Raw genomic sequence first — 17,521 nt, 5'->3', positions numbered from 1 at the left:
ACTCAGGAGCGTTGTTCCACACCACACCGCACCATAACATCATAGAAAATTATGTTGCGGGAAATTACGGAAAGGTATATCTTGCTGATGGATTACCTTTGGACATAGTTGGTATTGGAGATATCAACCTGAAGATGTCAGACAGACGTGTGTGGAAGATTACGAAGGTCAGACATGTGCCAAAGTTGATGCGAAATCTGATCTCAGTAGGTCAACTTGATGATACGGGGCACGATGTTAATTTTGGTGGTGGAGCCTGGAGAGTCAAGAAAGGTTCCATGGTGGTGGCTAGAGGTCATAAAAGAGGCACTCTTTATATGACGACGAGTTATCAAGACACTGTTGTTGTTGTCGAGAATGCCAAACAGACCAAGTTGTTGCATTGTAGGCTAGGACACATGAGTGAGAAAGGGATGAAACTCATGGTAGAAAATGGCACTCTTCCGGATCTGAAGACGGTCGATCATCAGATGTGTGAAAGCTGCATCCTTGGGAAACAGAAACGAGTTAGTTTCTCTAAAGGAGGAAGAGAGCCAAGATCTGAGAACTTAGAGCTGGTGCACACTGACGTGTGGGGACCCGCTCCTGTTGCATCGCTGGGAGGTTCATACTACTATGTGACCTTTATCGACGACTCCACAAGAAAGGTGTGGGTTTACTTCATGAAGAACAAGCATGAAGTATTTTTGGTTTTCAAAATATGGAAAACCATGGTTGAGATTGAGACGAATCTCAAGTTGAAGTGTTTAAGGTCTGATAATGGTGGAGAGTACATCAGCGACGAGTTCAAGAGATATTGCGCTAATAATGGGATCAAGATGGAGAAGACTATTCCCGGAACGCCTCAGCAGAATGGAATAGTGGAAATGATGAACCGAACCTTGAATGAGTGTGTAAGGAGCATGAGATTGCACTGTGGATTGCCAAAGACGTTTTGGGCAGATGCAATCAATACCGCAGCCTTCTTAATAAACAGAGGACCGTATGTACCATTGGGATTTAAGATTCCTGAAGAAGTTTGGAGCGGAAAGAAAGTAAATCTTTCTTATCTAAAGGTGTTTGGATGCTTAGCTTATGTTCATATTGATGATGCTGCAAGAAGAAAACTTGACTTGAAGTCTAAGAAGTGTTACTTCATCGGCTATGGTAACACGGAGTTTGGTTACCGGTTTTGGGATGATGAAAATCGAAAGATCATCCGCAGCAAGAATGTTGTGTTCAACGAAGAAGCGTTGTACAAGGATAAGCTAAGAGAAGGCTCGGAGAGGAAAGAGCCTGGAGCTGTTGACTTAGAAGATATCCTGACACCGGAGTTGCCATAGGATACCGCAACAGCAGAAGAAGAAATCTCTCAAGACGAGAGTGGTGAAGCTGAAGAAAGTGATGATTCTGAAGTGGTCCCATATACACCAGTCACGGAGTTACGATGGTCAAGTAGAATCATCAGAAAGCCAGTAAGATTTTCTTCATCGCTCAACTACATTCTGCTCACAGACAGAGGCGAGCCTGAATGTTATGAGGAAGCTATGCAAGTTGATGAGTCGATCAAGTGGGAGCTTGCAATGAACGACGAGATGGACTCGTTGTTATCCAATCATACGTGGGAGTTAGCAGATTTTCCTAAGGAGAAAAAGGCATTGCATAACAAGTGGGTCTACCGAATAAAAGAAGAACCTGATGGGAGTAAGCGCTATAAAGCGAGGCTTGTTGTGAAGGGATTCCAACAAAAAGAAGGCGTTGACTACACCGAAATCTTCTCTCCTGTAGTCAAGATGGTGACCATCAGAACGGTTCTTGGGCTGGTAGCACAAAAAGATCTGCATCTTCAACAGATGGATGTGAAGACGGCATTTCTTCACGGTGATTTGGATGAGGAAATTTATATGAAGCAACCCGAAGGCTTTGAGATCAAAGGGAAGGAAATCCTTGTTTGCAAGCTGAAAAGGAATTTGTACGGCTTAAAACAAGCTCCAAGACAGTGGTATAAACGGTTCGACAGCTTTATTAAAGGCGTTGGTTTCTTGAGGTGTGAAGTTGACCACTGTTATTACTTCAAGAGGCTTGAAGAGTCCTACTTTATATTGCTCCTATATGTCGATGACATGCTGATAGTAGGAGCAGACTTGCACGAGATCAATAGCTTGAAGACGAAACTCTCAGAAGAATTTGCGATGAAAGACCTTGGAGAAGCAAGACAGATTCTAGGGATGAGAATCAGTAGAAGCAAGGAAGGTCTTAAGTTATCACAAGAGGAGTATGTGAAGAAAGTCCTCAAGAGGTTTAACATGGATGACGCGAAGCCAGTTAGTACTCCCCTGGCAAGTCACTTTCGGTTATCCAGAGAGTAGTCTCCAAAGACGGAAGATGAGATGGAATATATGGATAAAGTTCCATATGCTTCTGCTATAGACAGCCTAATGTACGCGATGATATGTACAAGGCCAGACATTGCACATGCAGTGGGAGTCGTCAGCAGATTGATGAGCAATCCAGGAAAAGAACATTGGGAAGCCGTTAAGTGAATTTTTAGATATCTTAAAGGAAATCCAAGTTTATCGCTATGTTTCACGAAGTCTAAGACGGGATTGCAGGGATATGTTGATGCTGACAATGGAGGTGACATTGACAGCACGAAGAGCACAACCGGGTATGTCTACACTTTTGGCGGTACTGCAATTTGTTGGGTTTCAAAGTTGCAGAAAATTGTATCTCTATCAAGATGTGAAGCTGAGTATGTTGTGGTAACGGAGACAACAAAAGAGATGATATGGCTACAGTCTTTTCTAGAAGAGCTAGGCCATGACCAAGAGAAAAGTGTGTTACACTATGATAGTAAAAGTGCCATCGATTTGGCAAAGAATCCGGTTTACCATGCTCGGACGAAGCACATACATCGTCGATATCATTTCATCAGATCAACGTTAGAAGATGAAATGTTGGTGCTTGAAAAGATTCCAGGAAGCAAGAATCCGGCAGACATGCTGACGAAGGTCGTGCCATATGATAAGTTGAGGTTGTGTGCAACCTCAGTTGGCTTGTTGGAGTAACAAGCTGGGGAAACCTGATACATTGATCAAGGTGTGAAGACAGATTGAAATCAGTCTTCAAGTGGGAGATTGTTAAAGAACACGTAAAACGTGTTGGTCGGCATGGACGGTGACGGCATGGACGGTGAGCTGAAATTGTTGACGTTGGTTTTGTCAAAGATTGTGAGCTCACCAAACACCTTCTTCATGCTTATAAAAGGAGAGCTGAGGTGAAGAGGAAAAGCATCCCAAAAACAAGAAAACAGAAAGAGAACGAGAGAAGAGAAGAAGAAGAAGGAAAAAAAAAATCTCACAAAAAAATCTTTTTTAAGAAATTACGAGTAATTTCTGAGTGTATTTGGGATCGGGTGTGAGTTGTGAGCTTGTAAAATTTCCCTGATTAATAATAAAAAATCTGTAGCAGGTCCGGAGACGTAGGCAACATTAGCCGAACTCCGTTAACAATTTTGTGTGTGCTTCTTTCCCGCTCCCATAAATTCTGGTTTACCGCAAAATTTGACCGCGTATTTTCTAACAGTTGAAGCTGCGTTTTCAAAAAAGCTTGTTGTCTCAAATATTCAATCAAAAGGAAATTGAAGTTTGTCACTTAGGAGTGGCTCAAGGAAATCTGAGCGGCAAAAAGGTGTTAGTTGTTCTTGATGAAGTGGATAACTGGTGGCAACTAGAGGCAACGGCAAAGCAGCGTAAATGTTTTGGTCCCGGAAGTATGATTATCATTACAACCGAAGATAGAAAACTTGTCAAGGCACTCGGACTCGGGATCGATCATATCCAAGAGATGAATTTTCCAACTGAAGACGAGGCTCTTGAGATCTTCTGCCATTATGCTTTCGGTAAAAAGTCTCCAGATAATGGTTTTGAAATGCTTACTTGGGAAGTTACTGGACTTGTTGGTAATCTTCCTCTAGGCCTGAGAATCATGGGATCGTATCTACGAGGAATGTCCAGTGAGGACTGGATAAACTCACTACCAAGGCTCAGGTCTAGCCTCGACACAGAAATCGAATCAACTCTAAGATTTAGCTACGACAACTTAAGTTATAAAGATAAAGCTCTTTTCCTGCATATTGTATGTTTCTTTGTTTATTGCAAGGTTGATCGCGTTAAGAAGTGTCTTGAAAAGAGCGGTTTGGACGTTAAGCTTGGGCTTGAAGTCTTAGCTCACAATTCTCTTATATCTATAGAATACGGATTCATACGGATGCATAGATTACTGAAACAAATGGGTAGAGAAATTGTCAAGAAACAGTCTTTGGAGGAGCCTGGAAAGAGACAGTTCTTGTGGGATGCCAATGAGATTTTTGATGTACTTGAAGGAAATACGGTAAGTTTCTTTCTTTTTCTTACATATGCATGTCTTCTATTTCCTTGGGTTTTTTAAGCTGAGATTTATGAGTTCTTTTTGAATAATCTTATTCTTAGGGTACTGGAAATCTTCTAGGCATATCATTGTTTACTTCATGGGGAGAGGAAATCCATATAAGTAAAAGCGCTTTTGATGGGATGAATATAGTCTCCAGTTTCTAAAAGTCGACTGTCCACCCTTATGCATACCCGAGGGCCTCAACTGTCTTCCCAACAAACTCAGACTTATAGATTGGCTTAGATGTCCATTGAGAATTTGGCCTTCCAAGTTCTCTGGCAAGTTTCTTGTCGAACTAATCATGCAACATAGCAACTCTGAGAAGCTTTGGGAGGGAATCCAAGTAAAAACATTCAGCATTTATTGGGTGTATAGTGCGATTAGTCATTTCTCTAGAACTCATATTTTTCTTTTGTTTTTTTTCTTCTGTATAGCCTCTCCAATGCCTCAATCCGATGGATTTGAGTTACTCTAAGTATCTTAAAGAGATTCCAGATCTCTCAAAAGCAACAAGTCTCGAGGAATTATATCTCTCTGACTGCGAAAGTTTGTTAGAGCTCACAAGCTCTATTGGCAATGCCACTAAGCTTACAGTCTTCAAACTTAACGGGTTGCTTGCTTTTGAAGGAGCTCCCATCTTCTATGGGTAGGTTAATCAATCTCGAGGAATTAGATCTCAGATATTGTTCGAGTTTGAAAAACCTAGATATGAGCCTTTCTCCGATAGAGGAGATGCCATCATCAACCAGCACTTGGTCTTTGTCTATATCGATTGGATATTTCAGGGTGTACAAACATCAACGAATTCCCAAATGTTTCTGACAGCATTGTTGAGCGAGACAGGGATAGAGGAGGTTCCTCCATGGGTTGAGAAGCTATTTCGTCTGCAAAAACTAATTATGAATGAATGCGCGAAGCTGAAAAATATATCTCCAAACATTTCTAAGTTGGAGAATCTTGAGCTTCTTTGTCTGTGTACCGGTTGCTTTAGTATGTCCGGTGAGTATGTTGAGTATAGTTATGCCAACTTTTTTGAAGCAAAAATCAAGTGGGGGCCTGACTTGAGTTGGAGATTATAATCAGACTTCGACGTTGACTACATTTTGCCGATATGTCTACCCGAGAAGCCTCTTACATCTCCTATATCATTATATTTCTACGGTGATGGTTTCAAGACTCTTCCAGAGTGCATCACAAGTCTGTGAACGAAGGATGTAGGGGCATAAACATAGAGGCAAACAATGAAAATGCAAGTGGTGAGGATGAAGAAAAGGAAGATGAAGGTGCTGATGATGAAGCGGATGAAGATGTAGATAGTGAGGTGTGAGGATGATGTCAAGGATAATGACACTGCCTTTTCTGATGAAGGAATGGACATAAACATAGAAGCAGAAAATGAAACTGAAGAAGGAGAAGGAGCAGAATCTGCACTTGATGAGTATGCAGAAACGAGTAGCAGGAAACGAATGAGGTTATATAGCCTTGTGTAGAGGTATCGGAAAATTGTAATGTTGTTAGATTTTCTGATTCTGTGCATTGTAATATTTTCAAAGAATATCAAAGCACAATCACGCTGGGGTTTATTTAGGAAAATAATTGGACTTGGAACTGTAATAGAAACGTTGCGTCTGTAAGAACAGTTTCTGTCTCAAGTTATCGCATCATAAGCATCTGTTTTGTATTGTAGGAGTTGAATTCAACAAGAAATGTTCTTGGTTTTGCAGGTATCACCATCATCAATCAATTACAACCGGTTTGCGTTTTGGCATTTTTGATTTTTCTAAACGTGAGGTGAATGCAGGTTTGAAGTGTTTCATCTGGAACAAAGATTACAGTCTCTGGAAAACAAAGCTGCTACACCAAGAAAGCCTTTCCATGTCTAAACACAGACAAATGTCCAGAGACAAGACAAGAACCATAAGACTTGCACTTTGTAATCCTCAAGACTAACGAAAACCCTCTCTATGTTTTGTGTATTAATGTAACAAAGAACTTCAGAAATTACAGTAAATCAAATCAGGTTCCAAGCAGAAGAAAACAAGTAACAATATAAACAGCCATTTTTCCATTTAATTATAACATGACATGATCACTGCGACTCCTCCTCAGGTGGTTCTTCTTCTTCTTGAAGAAGGTTCTCACGGTTGTCATGAGCCCAGAAGCCACGCACATCTATTAGCATGCTCGCAACAGTTCCACCTTGTTTACATCCCAAGAGATCATCCAGAGTAATCTTCAATGGGTCAGACGGTTTCACCATGTCCCAGATCTCGTCCCTAACGTCCTCTATGCACAGCTCATAGTTCCCACCTTCTATCCATTTCTGGTGAACATCTCTGCAAGTTCAACATATGGCGATTTGAGACAGTAATTTAGAAGAGAGACGATAGAATTATCACGCATCAAGGGTGTGTCTGGTGTCTTTGCAGATATGACACACGCGGAACAAAGCTCAGCTACCGCAAGCAGGAAGTGCAGAGTTTTTATTTAGGAAGATTGTATCAGATAACATCACAACTCTTTGATGCTATCCTTCTTTTACTTCCCATGTCTATAAAGGAAAATCTACTAATTCAAATCACTTGACAGAAACTCATTATTAACCTGAAAAGAGAGTGAATATCAGCCGTAGTGAGAAAGCCTCTCCCTTGGAGATCAAGACAGCGGAACAAGTATGTCAACCCCTCTTGAGTGTCTTTGTTCTCCAAAGCAAGAACGAAATCTAGGAAGCTGTCGAAGTCCATCTCCCGGGAATTGCCTGATCCGCTTTTGCCACGGCGTACATGCTCATCAAACACTATAAAAGAGCAAAGGATACTATAGTTCAGCTTGTCTGAGATCACTATTGGTGACTATAGTAATTGAAGTTTACCTCTTTCGATGAAAATTTCAGTTAGTGTCCCATCCGCGTATTCTTTAAGTTCTTGTTTGCTCAGCGATCCGCTACAATCTTTATCAAGTGCAAGAAACATATCTGCAGAAGAAAAAGAAACTCATCAATTTACACATCGAGTTCTTCACAAGACATAACGAGAGTTGTTTCCAGTTTATCAGCAGGTATTACAACAATTACTTCACACGCACCACATATACGTTGAGCTGAAGTCAAAGAAAACCAATTTTCAGCTTGTTCTGTGTCTGTGACTTCCTCCTCACTTTCCTAACGTAGAGTTACCAGGGGAGCAATCAGTAAAATGCAGCTTCTGACTGAGAATGGAAAGCTATATACGATCACAGAGCTGTCTTATCACTAATCCTTCAACTAAACTGACCTGATGCAATTCCATAAGTTCCTGTAGACAGTTACTGAGCAGTATTTTCTTAATACAAGCTTTTCCTGCACGCAATGTAACACATGATGATTAGACACTAGATTAGGCAAATTTCTCATTGCCTCATAATTATATATCTTTAGTACCTACCTCGCCTATGGGGATCACAGAAGAAGAAAAACTTTTGAGAAGCTATGCGGCAATACATTTGAGTAAAGGGCTCCGGCATGTCCCTTAGTTGTGCCAAGTTAGGGATTAGACCAAGAATATACGACTCCATTTCCTGTAATAACAGCAAGTAGACTTATTTGTAAAGAATCTGAGATTATAATCAGCGCCATTTGTTGGTCAGAGGACGCCTTAAAGCTTGTTGGGCCAATTCTAAACTTAAAGTACTTACATGAGACTGAAGGAAACCATCAGAGTCTTCATCAAGCTCACTCATATCAATCCTAGCTTGTGTAAGCGACACCTGAACAGTGATGAACCAATGATATCAAAACAATTATAAACTATAGTTGGTTAAAGTAAAGGGCAAGGATACTCACCGTGCGCATCACATAAAGATAGAACGGTAAAATAGCAATCCGTCCAGCCTCATCCTTCTCAAACTTCATGAAATTGGACGGGCTGAAAAACCGACGGCATTTGGGGCCGATTTGTTCAGTACATACAGAGGCAATGTGGCAGAAGTCTTCATAGTTCATCTATATGGACAAAGATTTAGCAAATATCAGAATCACTATCAACGTAGATAAACATAATCTCAACTCTGGAGCAAAAACTTTATTCGTATATACCTTTTCAGCACCGGTGGCATCATCAATCACACAATTTTCTCTCAAACAATTCCACATAGCAGCCAAATCATCAGAATTCAACAAAAGATCCGATTGTTTCTGTACAAAATAAATCAACATACTGAAGTGAGTAAAAACTTCTTCTGTTAAAGTAATAGGAGAATCTCAACCTTCAAGAACCGGTATTTTGCAAGCCTCTGGACTCTTCCACTAATCGACCCTTCTTCTGGTTTCTGAACAAAGAGTAAAAGAAACAAAATCTTATTGTATAACACTAACACCAAAGGAAACCCAACTCTTACAAAGTGTGTACTAACAATGCAAGTTTAAACCGGGTAGTGCCATGAGGCAATCATACTATAGAGTAAAGCACTCATACAAGGGACATACCTTCTTATAGAAACTCGGTATAGTTCCTGCTTCTTGGTTTTTCTGCTGTTTGTCCTTGAATATCTCGAGCAAGATTCTCTTCGTTTCAAGCTCTGCAAACCAATTGAAAACAAACCCAATTCAATACATAGACAGAGCGACATTTCCAAATTCAGGAACTTTACTCATTTCGAAACTGGAGAAGCGAATAAAGGTTCAGACTTTACTACAGAGAAACGAAAGAGAGCAACTTTAAGACATACCCATTAGAGCTTCGGATCCTAATCCAGCGCCGGAGCCAATATACCGTCGTAGATTTCTAACCCAAAGCATTGAAGACGCCGGAGGGATCTTCCTCTGCGTCGGTGGTGTTGTGTCGTGGCTCTCCCCATCGCTAGATCCGCTATACATTGAATCAGAGAGAGAGAGATTAAACCCCTGAAGCGAAACTCTCTCTCTTTCAAAACTCTCTGATCTACAAGATCCAAAGCTTCAAAGGTAACCAAAGTTTCTCACTTTTTCAAATACAAGTCCTCAACTTTATAATACTTTTCATTATAGCCCCCATTACTTAAAAAATCGTAATTAAGTACAAAAATGTGTAATCCATTAAACCCCGTTGAAACTTAAAATCATTTTCCCAGAGAAACGAAAAAAATGGCTTCCATATCCATAAGCTGTTCCTTCGTCACTCCACAAGCTCTATCTCGTCCCAACAGGACGACGAAGAACAAGATCTCCGCTAAACCCAGCAAACTCTCAAGCCTCAGAAAGGCCAATCTCCAACGCGAACTCGAGCTTAAATCTCGAGGCGGCGATAGACCCGACGCGGGAGGTGAAGCCACTACTTACACGCGGCTTCCTCCAAGAGAAGACTTCTCCGACGTCTCTCTGCTATCTTCCTCTTACCTGAAGCTCTCCGAGGAAGTGAAGCTCTCGGAGTCGAACGTCGCAGGGGTTGAGGAAAAGGTTGAGACTTTGGAGGAGAACGATGGAGAGAGAGAGGTGAAGGAGTATGATGATGATGATATATGGGGGAATTACAGAAGATTAGATGTGTTTGAAGGAAGCTCTGAATCAATTGATGATGAAGTGTTTGAGTATGGTGATGAGGATGTGGAGAGAGCTGGATTGAAAGATGGAGAAGCAATATGTTTCTCTGGCGAAGCGGAGGAGGAAGAGGAGGAAGAGGAGGAGGAGGATGAGATTGGGGTTAAGGAGAAAGGTGTTCCTGCAGTTATGAGGTGTTTTGATAGAGCCAAGATATTTGTAAAGGCAGGAGATGGAGGGAACGGTGTTGTGGCGTTTAGGAGAGAAAAGTTCGTTCCTTTCGGGGGACCTTCGGGTGGAGACGGAGGGAGGGGAGGGAATGTGTATGTGGAAGTTGATGGGTCGATGAACTCTTTGTTGCCGTTTAGGAAGAGTGTTCATTTCAGGGCGGGGCGTGGGGAGCATGGGAGAGGGAAGATGCAGAGCGGTGCGAAAGGGGTTGATGTTGTTGTGAAAGTGGCTCCTGGGACGGTGGTGAGACAGGCTAAAGAGGTTGGGAGTGAGGGGGAAGGGGAGGAGGAGGAGGAGAAGGAGGTGCTTTTGGAGTTGTTGTATCCGGGGCAGAGGGCGTTGTTGATGCCTGGTGGGAGAGGTGGGAGAGGGAATGCTTCGTTTAAGTCGGGGATGAATAAGGTTCCTAGGATTGCTGAGAATGGTGAAGAAGGTCCTGAAATGTAAGTGTGTGTGTTTTCTTTTATTTCTGAGTTGGTTTTGTTTGTAGGGTGTTGATGGAACAAGTCTTGGGAACTGATTGATTTGGTCTACGAACAAATAATGTTGTTGTCATGTGTAATGTTTGGGACTTAATCATCATGGATTCCTTCTGTTAGTTTTTGCAAGGATGAACCAATCATAGAAGCTATGTAGTTTAAGGATCCAAGAATTTCATTTTTTTTGTTTAGGAGCATGGCTCAAGGACATTCTTTGATATCTGTTTCTATCAATGTTCAAAAAAAAATCGCTAGGTGGTAGTTAGGCTCCCTGGATTAATGTTTAGGCGGGCGCGTAGACCATCTTTTCTAAGTCTAGACCGATATTTTTAAAATTGGTTTGAAAAAAATTTTGCTCGATTTGCGACTGATTTTTTAGAACAATTGTTTCTATTATTGGGTAAAGTTTGATTCATACATGTAACTGAGTATTGTTGCCTTCATATGATCTTCCGGTTAGTTTTGCTTTTTTAGAATTAACTCAGATGAATTAGTCTTATTGCAGTTGCTCAGTATCCAAAGATATTGTATATAGATATACAGGATTCTTTGAGATCTTCCATTGCTGACTATACAAGTAGTAATGCTCCTGTTGATATTTTCTTATAAAGGATTAGCTTTAGATCGAATTAAGTAGTCTTAGAATCCAAACACTTCCACACTGGTGGAGAGTCATGAGACTTTGTCTGTTTTCTAAAATGTAATATGTGATCCCTTTTTCTTGGAAAGCTCTGATCATAAATATAACTTTTAAATTGCAATAGGTGGCTGGATTTGGAACTGAAGCTGGTTGCAGACGTGGGGATTGTAGGTGCTCCAAACGCAGGAAAAAGCACATTGTTGAGCGTGATAAGTGCCGCGCAGCCCACCATCGCAAACTACCCATTCACCACACTACTTCCCAACCTCGGTGTGGTTTCATTTGATTACGACTCGACAATGGTGGTAGCAGATCTTCCCGGTTTACTTGAAGGAGCTCACAGAGGCTTCGGTTTAGGCCATGAGTTTCTAAGGCACACCGAGAGATGTTCCGCACTGGTATAAAACAAATCATCTTTAGATTCAAACTTTATACTTCTTTGTCTACAAAGAGCCTTTTCTTTTGTCTGTGTAAAGGTACATGTTGTGGATGGTTCAGCTCCGCAACCTGAACTTGAGTTTGAAGCTGTTCGTCTCGAACTTGAACTATTCAGTCCTGAGATCGCTGAGAAGCCTTACGTAGTGGCGTACAACAAAATTGACCTCCCGGATGCTTACGAGAAGTGGCCAATGTTTAGGGAAACTCTACGTGCCCGCGGGATTGAGCCTTTTTGTATGAGTGCAGTACAAAGAGACGGCACACATGAAGTCATCTCCAGCGTTTATGAACTACTGAAGAAGTACAGAGAAGCCAATGCAGAACCCAAAGGTCTTGATTCTACTTTTAGTTTGGGATATTAGAACGAAACTGCTCTTATTCAGTGTATTGATTGTTTCATTTCATTTGTGCTATAGGGTTGTATGATCAAGCAAATGAGAATCTGGACCATGTAGCTAAGAAGATAGATAAGGAACGACGATCAGCCATTAATGAGTTTGAGATATTCCGCGATAGTGGTACAGGAGCTTGGCATGTGGTTGGAGCCGGGCTTCAACGGTTTGTCCAGATGACTAACTGGAGGTATGAGTTAAACTACAACCAAGATTAATACACTCTAACTAATCAAGTGTCACTAACCGATGTCGTTTGGTATAGGTACATGGATTCAGACAAAAGGTTTCAGCACGTGCTCGAGGCTTGTGGTGTGAACAAAACTCTGAAGAATATGGGCGTTAAAGAAGGGGATAACGTGATCATAGGAGAGGTTTGTCTGAGTTACTCTGAATGTTTTTGTATGTTAAAAGTGGTTTAGATTTGCTGATTGTAAAAGTTACACGATCTTTTGTGTTTGTGGATAGATGGAGTTGGTGTGGCATGACTCAGCCAATGGCTCGAGCCGTCCTACAAATTCGAACAAGACTTCTACAGACTCAGTTAGATGGCCTCAATGGAAGTGAACCAATCGAGAAGTGAATATGATTACGTTTCCGGTTCAGTGGATTAACCAACAGGTTGCAGATCATTGAATCGATATGTTTGTATGTTTAAATATAATATTTTCAACTAAAATTAGTGGGGTTATTGGTTTTCCTATTTTAATTGATTTGAAATCTAATCTAATTCAAGTGTTATTATATTTATGTTTAATTTCAAAAATTATGGTGAAATCATATGTTATTGATTCTATATTTCTATGTTAAATATTAATTCAAATCATATGTTTCACTAATGAATTTGATTACATAATAGATTTAAGAAATTTTAGATGAAATTTTTGTCAAAAATACAAAGACATGAATCTGCGGAAAAATCTTAAGATTTGTAAACATTGACTAAAATTCATTTAAAAAAATTATTGAATTTGTAAATAAATCAATTAAAATGCATAAACAAATAACACCACCTAAATTTGATAAATTCTGTTTATCATTTTCTTAATTTGAGATTTGTAATGTTATGCAACAGATGTGAAAACCGGCACGGTTTAACCCCCGGTATATTTTAAAAAGACAGGAAGAGAAGAAACGGGGAGAGGGTCATGGTCTAAAAAGATTTGACAGAAAATCACTCTCAATTGATTTTCAACCGTCCAATCAAATATCTGACGGTCCGTACTGAGAGAGATCTTCTTTTTGACCAAACACGTCAAAACAGACAATCACTTCTCTCTCTGTTCTTCAGAAAATCGTAGCCGTACGTGTCTCCATTTCGCTCCATCCTTCAGATCGCGACACGTAAGTAGAGCATTCGATTAGTTAGTAGGTCCCATGCTTACATTGTTTCCTCGTTGTCGCGTGCGGCAACAGTGTCTTACGTGTCATCGACAGTGTCCCACATAGTATGCACATACTAGGTTCGGTGGGGCTTGTTTGTAGCTTACTTGTCTATTACTGATTGGTCGTTGGTTAAGTATCTAATTGTATTTGGTTTATAATGTTTTTTTTTTTTTGAGAAATGGCTTTTGGTTTATAATGTTTTATTGTTTTTTACCTATTGTTTTTTACCTTGTTTGGTTCTTGTGTTTCGACTTTCCGACATATTTTTGAATTTAATTTATAATGTAATACCTGTTGTTAACAATTTAATTTATAATGAATTTGCCATTTAAACCAGACTGGACCACAACAAGATTAAGAGTATACAGTACTTATGGAAAATGTAGTGATTAAATATCATTTTCGCTGCAGTTACTAAGTCCTGGTCGTTGATATACACACACACGCAATAAAAACCATATATTTTCATTCGTTTTCTTTTTTTTTTGATAAATAATTTTGTCACATTTATCCCTTTGATATCTTTAAATCGTTCTTTTCAAGTTTTGATACGACTGGAAAATATATATTTTTATATATACCATATTTTTAATTTTGCAAACGAGTAAAATATATTCAATAACATATGATTTTGAATAATAATACCTCATTCTATAATAGAATTCTTTAGAACAAATATGTAGAAATTAAGAAAGGGGCACATGGGAGCACGAACATAATTTAGGTTATGATTATGGTTTATTACGTCGCACTATGTGCCAAGAGTGCGTTTGATTACCAGACTAACGTAAAAGTGAGTAAGAGTAAACAAATGGATCGGAGCTTATAACTTTATAGTAACCTAAATTCTTGAACTACCAAGTATAATTACTAATTTACTGTACACGAGTGTGGTAAAAGTACTACTGTCCTCTGATTTCTGAGCTAAATATTGAATGTGTTAAAAATTATTAGATAGCTGAACCCTTTTTCTCGTCGAGATTTTCAATAGTAAATATAGACGTAAGAATAAATCATTAGAACGTTATATTTCCACTTTCTTATCTGACGGCTATAAATTACAAATTTTCCATGTTCAATCACACTATGGTTTATTTGTTACACTAGTATTTAGCAAATTTTTGTTACACTAGTATTTAGCAAATAAAAATTTAACTCAACCATACAAAACTATATATAATATCTAAATGGTATATATATTCATAAACTTAAATGAATCTAGCTATATCAGTTTTGGAAACATATTTTAGTTTTTTTTCATAAGGTGGACATGCTGCTACATCAACTTCTACTATGAATAAGCAAATTTAATAATAGTAGCGATAAATACTCATTTGTATCTTCATGACCTTATATCATCGGATTTATATTCAATGGCAAACTAATAGTGAACCCCCACTTGGCTTTTCAGTCAGAGTGTCTGGACTCTCGTCAAAGTCCAAGTTTGTTCGAAGATAACCTTTAACCCTAAATCCCGGAGTGTCCTTTTGACACAAAAAGAAAATATAAAAGCCACAACAAAAACTATTAAATCATAAGAAAAAGTTTTGGCTTTTCATTAGATGTTCAAACATTTATGTGTTTTTCGTTGCCTTTATTTTGAGAAATGTGAAGAAATTCTCCTTTCCTAAACCCAAGAAAGCCTCGATCACATGGAACTTGACTAAAAGGTTTCACTCAGAGTGTTCAATAGTGCAATCCCAATATCGTGCGCAATACCCTATTTCCAAAAACACACATTATTGATTTGTTTCTCCGAGTTATGATGATGCACAAGATAACCGTATGTCCACACTATCAGCTTAGAATCGTTACCAATAGTGTGCACGTGATATGGAATTCCAAAACACACATTAGTTTAAAATCGTGCAACCACTACATGAACTCGATATTAACCGTATGTCCACACTTATCAGTCACAGTTATCTTGTGCATCATCAGTATTTGTTTATATATGAAATGAGTCAAACACACTAACTAATATGATAGCTTTTTTGTAGTCTCGTAACGTTATGACGTATGAGTCTTGATTATATACGAGTTCATCCATTCGAAGTTTATGAAATATAATATGAGGCATAGATACCGAAAAACTATATATGAATTCGTTTCCGTGGACAATAAGTTTAAGATGTACAAGACGTTCATGTATATTTTTAGTTTTTACTCGTTATATACATAATACATGTTGTTCGTTGTAATGTATAATAAAAAGGGCACAATGGGCACAATGGAAGAAATCTATCAGGAAAATAACCTACGTCTTTACGTAAATACATTGAATTTACTTATAATTCAAACTGTATCGTTTTCTTAAGAAAATACTTTATATAGCCATATAGGATGAGTATCTGACCACTCAAATTCAAAAATATAAATTATTGTTGATTTAGCAGCATTCACTAGTTTTAATTTCACTGGTAATAAGATGCAAAATATGACGTATTCTAGAAGATATTCGAATGGAAGGCTAGTCCCACGTGAAGTTCAAAATATGAGTGGATGAGTCAAGGGTCAGATTCTTCTATATCTTAAATTTGTCTCTAAACCAATTTCTTAAAAAGGATGAACATGTTAATAAATTCACCGAATTAAGTATTTTTAACTTTATTTATAATCATTGCATTTTAGAACTCTTCGGATAAGCATTGTAGTTCTCTAATATATTCTTAAGAGTTCTAATACACAACATTCCTAGATATACAGATTCTTTAGATATATGCTATTCAATAATTGGTCTCGGCCTAATATTTCTCCTATATAAATATGCATAAAACTACATATAGACTAAATTTATTTTTTATATAGACTAAATATCGTTGTTGTTACTTTATTCTGGCGTACAATTTCATTTTGTTGCGTTTGGTAAATTGTATCGCTAAGGCGCGGGCTGCACCAGAAGATTGTGACTGCTATTATCGTGGTCCGACCACGGTTGTACTACTCAAGAGCATGATTATTAGGGAGTTATTAGGGTGGAGTTCTTAGTGTAATATAAGAATTCGTCTCTTAACTTTTAACAACAAAAGTTAAGAACCGGTTTTTAAAACTCTTATTTAAGAATCGGTTCTTAGTTTTTCTAGTTAAAGGTTAACAGACGGATTTTTATATTCCGCTAAGAACCTTACCCTAAGAACCCCCGGTAATCATGTTTTTATGTATTAGGCAAAAGAAAAAAAATTCCAAGAGCCAAAATGATAGAAGTACGTATATAATATTAGTCCGACCCATTTCATATATAAAGTAAAAGAATATTTTTACCAAAAAAAAAACTAAAAGAATACAAGTTTCATTTCCAATGTGCAAAAAGCTTACCAACAATTGACATATTTCGAAGCCTTAATACAAGGAATACATCACTCACTTTTGTGCACTAGCCCATTCGATTAAAAGGCAAAATACTTCATTCGAAAATGAAAAATCAGTAGGATATTTACTTTACGTGGCTTATGTGACTCGAAAGAGATTGAGAAAAGAGAGATTTTGACTGATCTTATGGCGTACAACACCTTTTCAGTTAACAATATGATATCTAAATAGAAACCTTGGTAAAAGGTTAAATTTAGTAACACTTTACTTCCTTCTTCTGCACCTTTGTTAGTTTATAATAAGAACAATCCTGAGGTAATTACAAAACTAATAACAGATAACACTTACCATTTTATATATCGTAGAGTTTGATTTCGCAAGTTGGATAAAAAAATTATCTGTTATCAATTTTTGGGTTAGAGCACTATCATTGCAAATCTCTCAAATAAATATCTCACAAATGGAATAATAATAATACTTTTTTTTAACTGATTAATAATAATACTTTATTAAATAGATATCTCAGATAATTAAAAATAAATCTAACCTTACTATTTAATATATTTTAAATTAGTTCTCAATCACTTAAAATATATATTCAATAAATTTATTATTTTATTAATAAGATATTCAGTTAAAATATGGGAAATTTGACTCAATGACCATAAAAAAAAAGCTTAATTCACATACTAGCCATTTTACCTAACAAGCATGTACACAGCGCTATATATACATATTAATACTG

General features: G+C 38.2%; 2 protein-coding genes and 1 non-coding gene across 3 annotated transcripts; 1 reads left to right on the top strand and 2 right to left on the bottom strand.

Moving 5' to 3' along the window:
* Positions 1-6,357: 6,357 nt before the first annotated feature.
* LOC111202822 (probable serine/threonine-protein phosphatase 2A regulatory subunit B'' subunit TON2) lies at positions 6,358-9,374 on the bottom strand. Its single transcript, XM_022695816.2, has 12 exons — positions 9,115-9,374; positions 8,873-8,964; positions 8,653-8,715; positions 8,483-8,581; positions 8,231-8,389; positions 8,083-8,154; positions 7,833-7,965; positions 7,683-7,747; positions 7,495-7,570; positions 7,283-7,384; positions 7,015-7,207; positions 6,358-6,746 (listed from the first exon to the last, which is right to left on the bottom strand). Exons 1-12 carry the CDS (start codon positions 9,260-9,262, stop codon positions 6,500-6,502), a joined length of 1,449 nt encoding a protein of 482 aa, XP_022551537.2. The 5' UTR covers positions 9,263-9,374; the 3' UTR covers positions 6,358-6,499.
* LOC125582836 lies at positions 6,826-6,943 on the bottom strand. Its single transcript, XR_007320281.1, has one exon. It is a non-coding gene; the product is annotated as a small nucleolar RNA snoR104 (small nucleolar RNA).
* A 100-nt stretch (positions 9,375-9,474) lies between the features above and the next one.
* Positions 9,475-12,877, top strand: LOC111202820 (GTP-binding protein OBGC, chloroplastic). Its single transcript, XM_022695814.2, has 6 exons — positions 9,475-10,575; positions 11,376-11,649; positions 11,728-12,019; positions 12,106-12,271; positions 12,347-12,455; positions 12,550-12,877. Exons 1-6 carry the CDS (start codon positions 9,509-9,511, stop codon positions 12,646-12,648), a joined length of 2,007 nt encoding a protein of 668 aa, XP_022551535.2. The 5' UTR covers positions 9,475-9,508; the 3' UTR covers positions 12,649-12,877.
* Positions 12,878-17,521: the final 4,644 nt, after the last annotated feature.

This window comes from Brassica napus, chromosome C2 (genome assembly GCF_020379485.1).
Source record: "Brassica napus cultivar Da-Ae chromosome C2, Da-Ae, whole genome shotgun sequence".
Lineage (NCBI taxonomy): Eukaryota > Viridiplantae > Streptophyta > Magnoliopsida > Brassicales > Brassicaceae > Brassica > Brassica napus.
Note: the sequence above shows the minus strand (reverse complement) of the source record. Positions and strands in the feature narration are given on the sequence as shown.

Excerpts from the sequence above, each read along its gene's own strand:
- LOC111202822 (XM_022695816.2), bottom strand. The coding sequence starts at position 9,262 with ATGTATAGCGGATCTAGCGATGGGGAGAGCCACGACACAACACCACCG. Across the intron at positions 8,716-8,872 it reads TACCGAGTTTCTATAAGAAG|AAACCAGAAGAAGGGTCGAT; the intron begins GTATGTCCCTTG and ends CTCTTTGTTCAG. Across the intron at positions 7,385-7,494 it reads TTCAGCTCAACGTATATGTG|ATATGTTTCTTGCACTTGAT; the intron begins GTGCGTGTGAAG and ends TTTCTTCTGCAG.
- LOC111202820 (XM_022695814.2), top strand. The coding sequence starts at position 9,509 with ATGGCTTCCATATCCATAAGCTGTTCCTTCGTCACTCCACAAGCTCTA. Across the intron at positions 11,650-11,727 it reads CCGAGAGATGTTCCGCACTG|GTACATGTTGTGGATGGTTC; the intron begins GTATAAAACAAA and ends GTCTGTGTAAAG. Across the intron at positions 12,272-12,346 it reads GTCCAGATGACTAACTGGAG|GTACATGGATTCAGACAAAA; the intron begins GTATGAGTTAAA and ends CGTTTGGTATAG.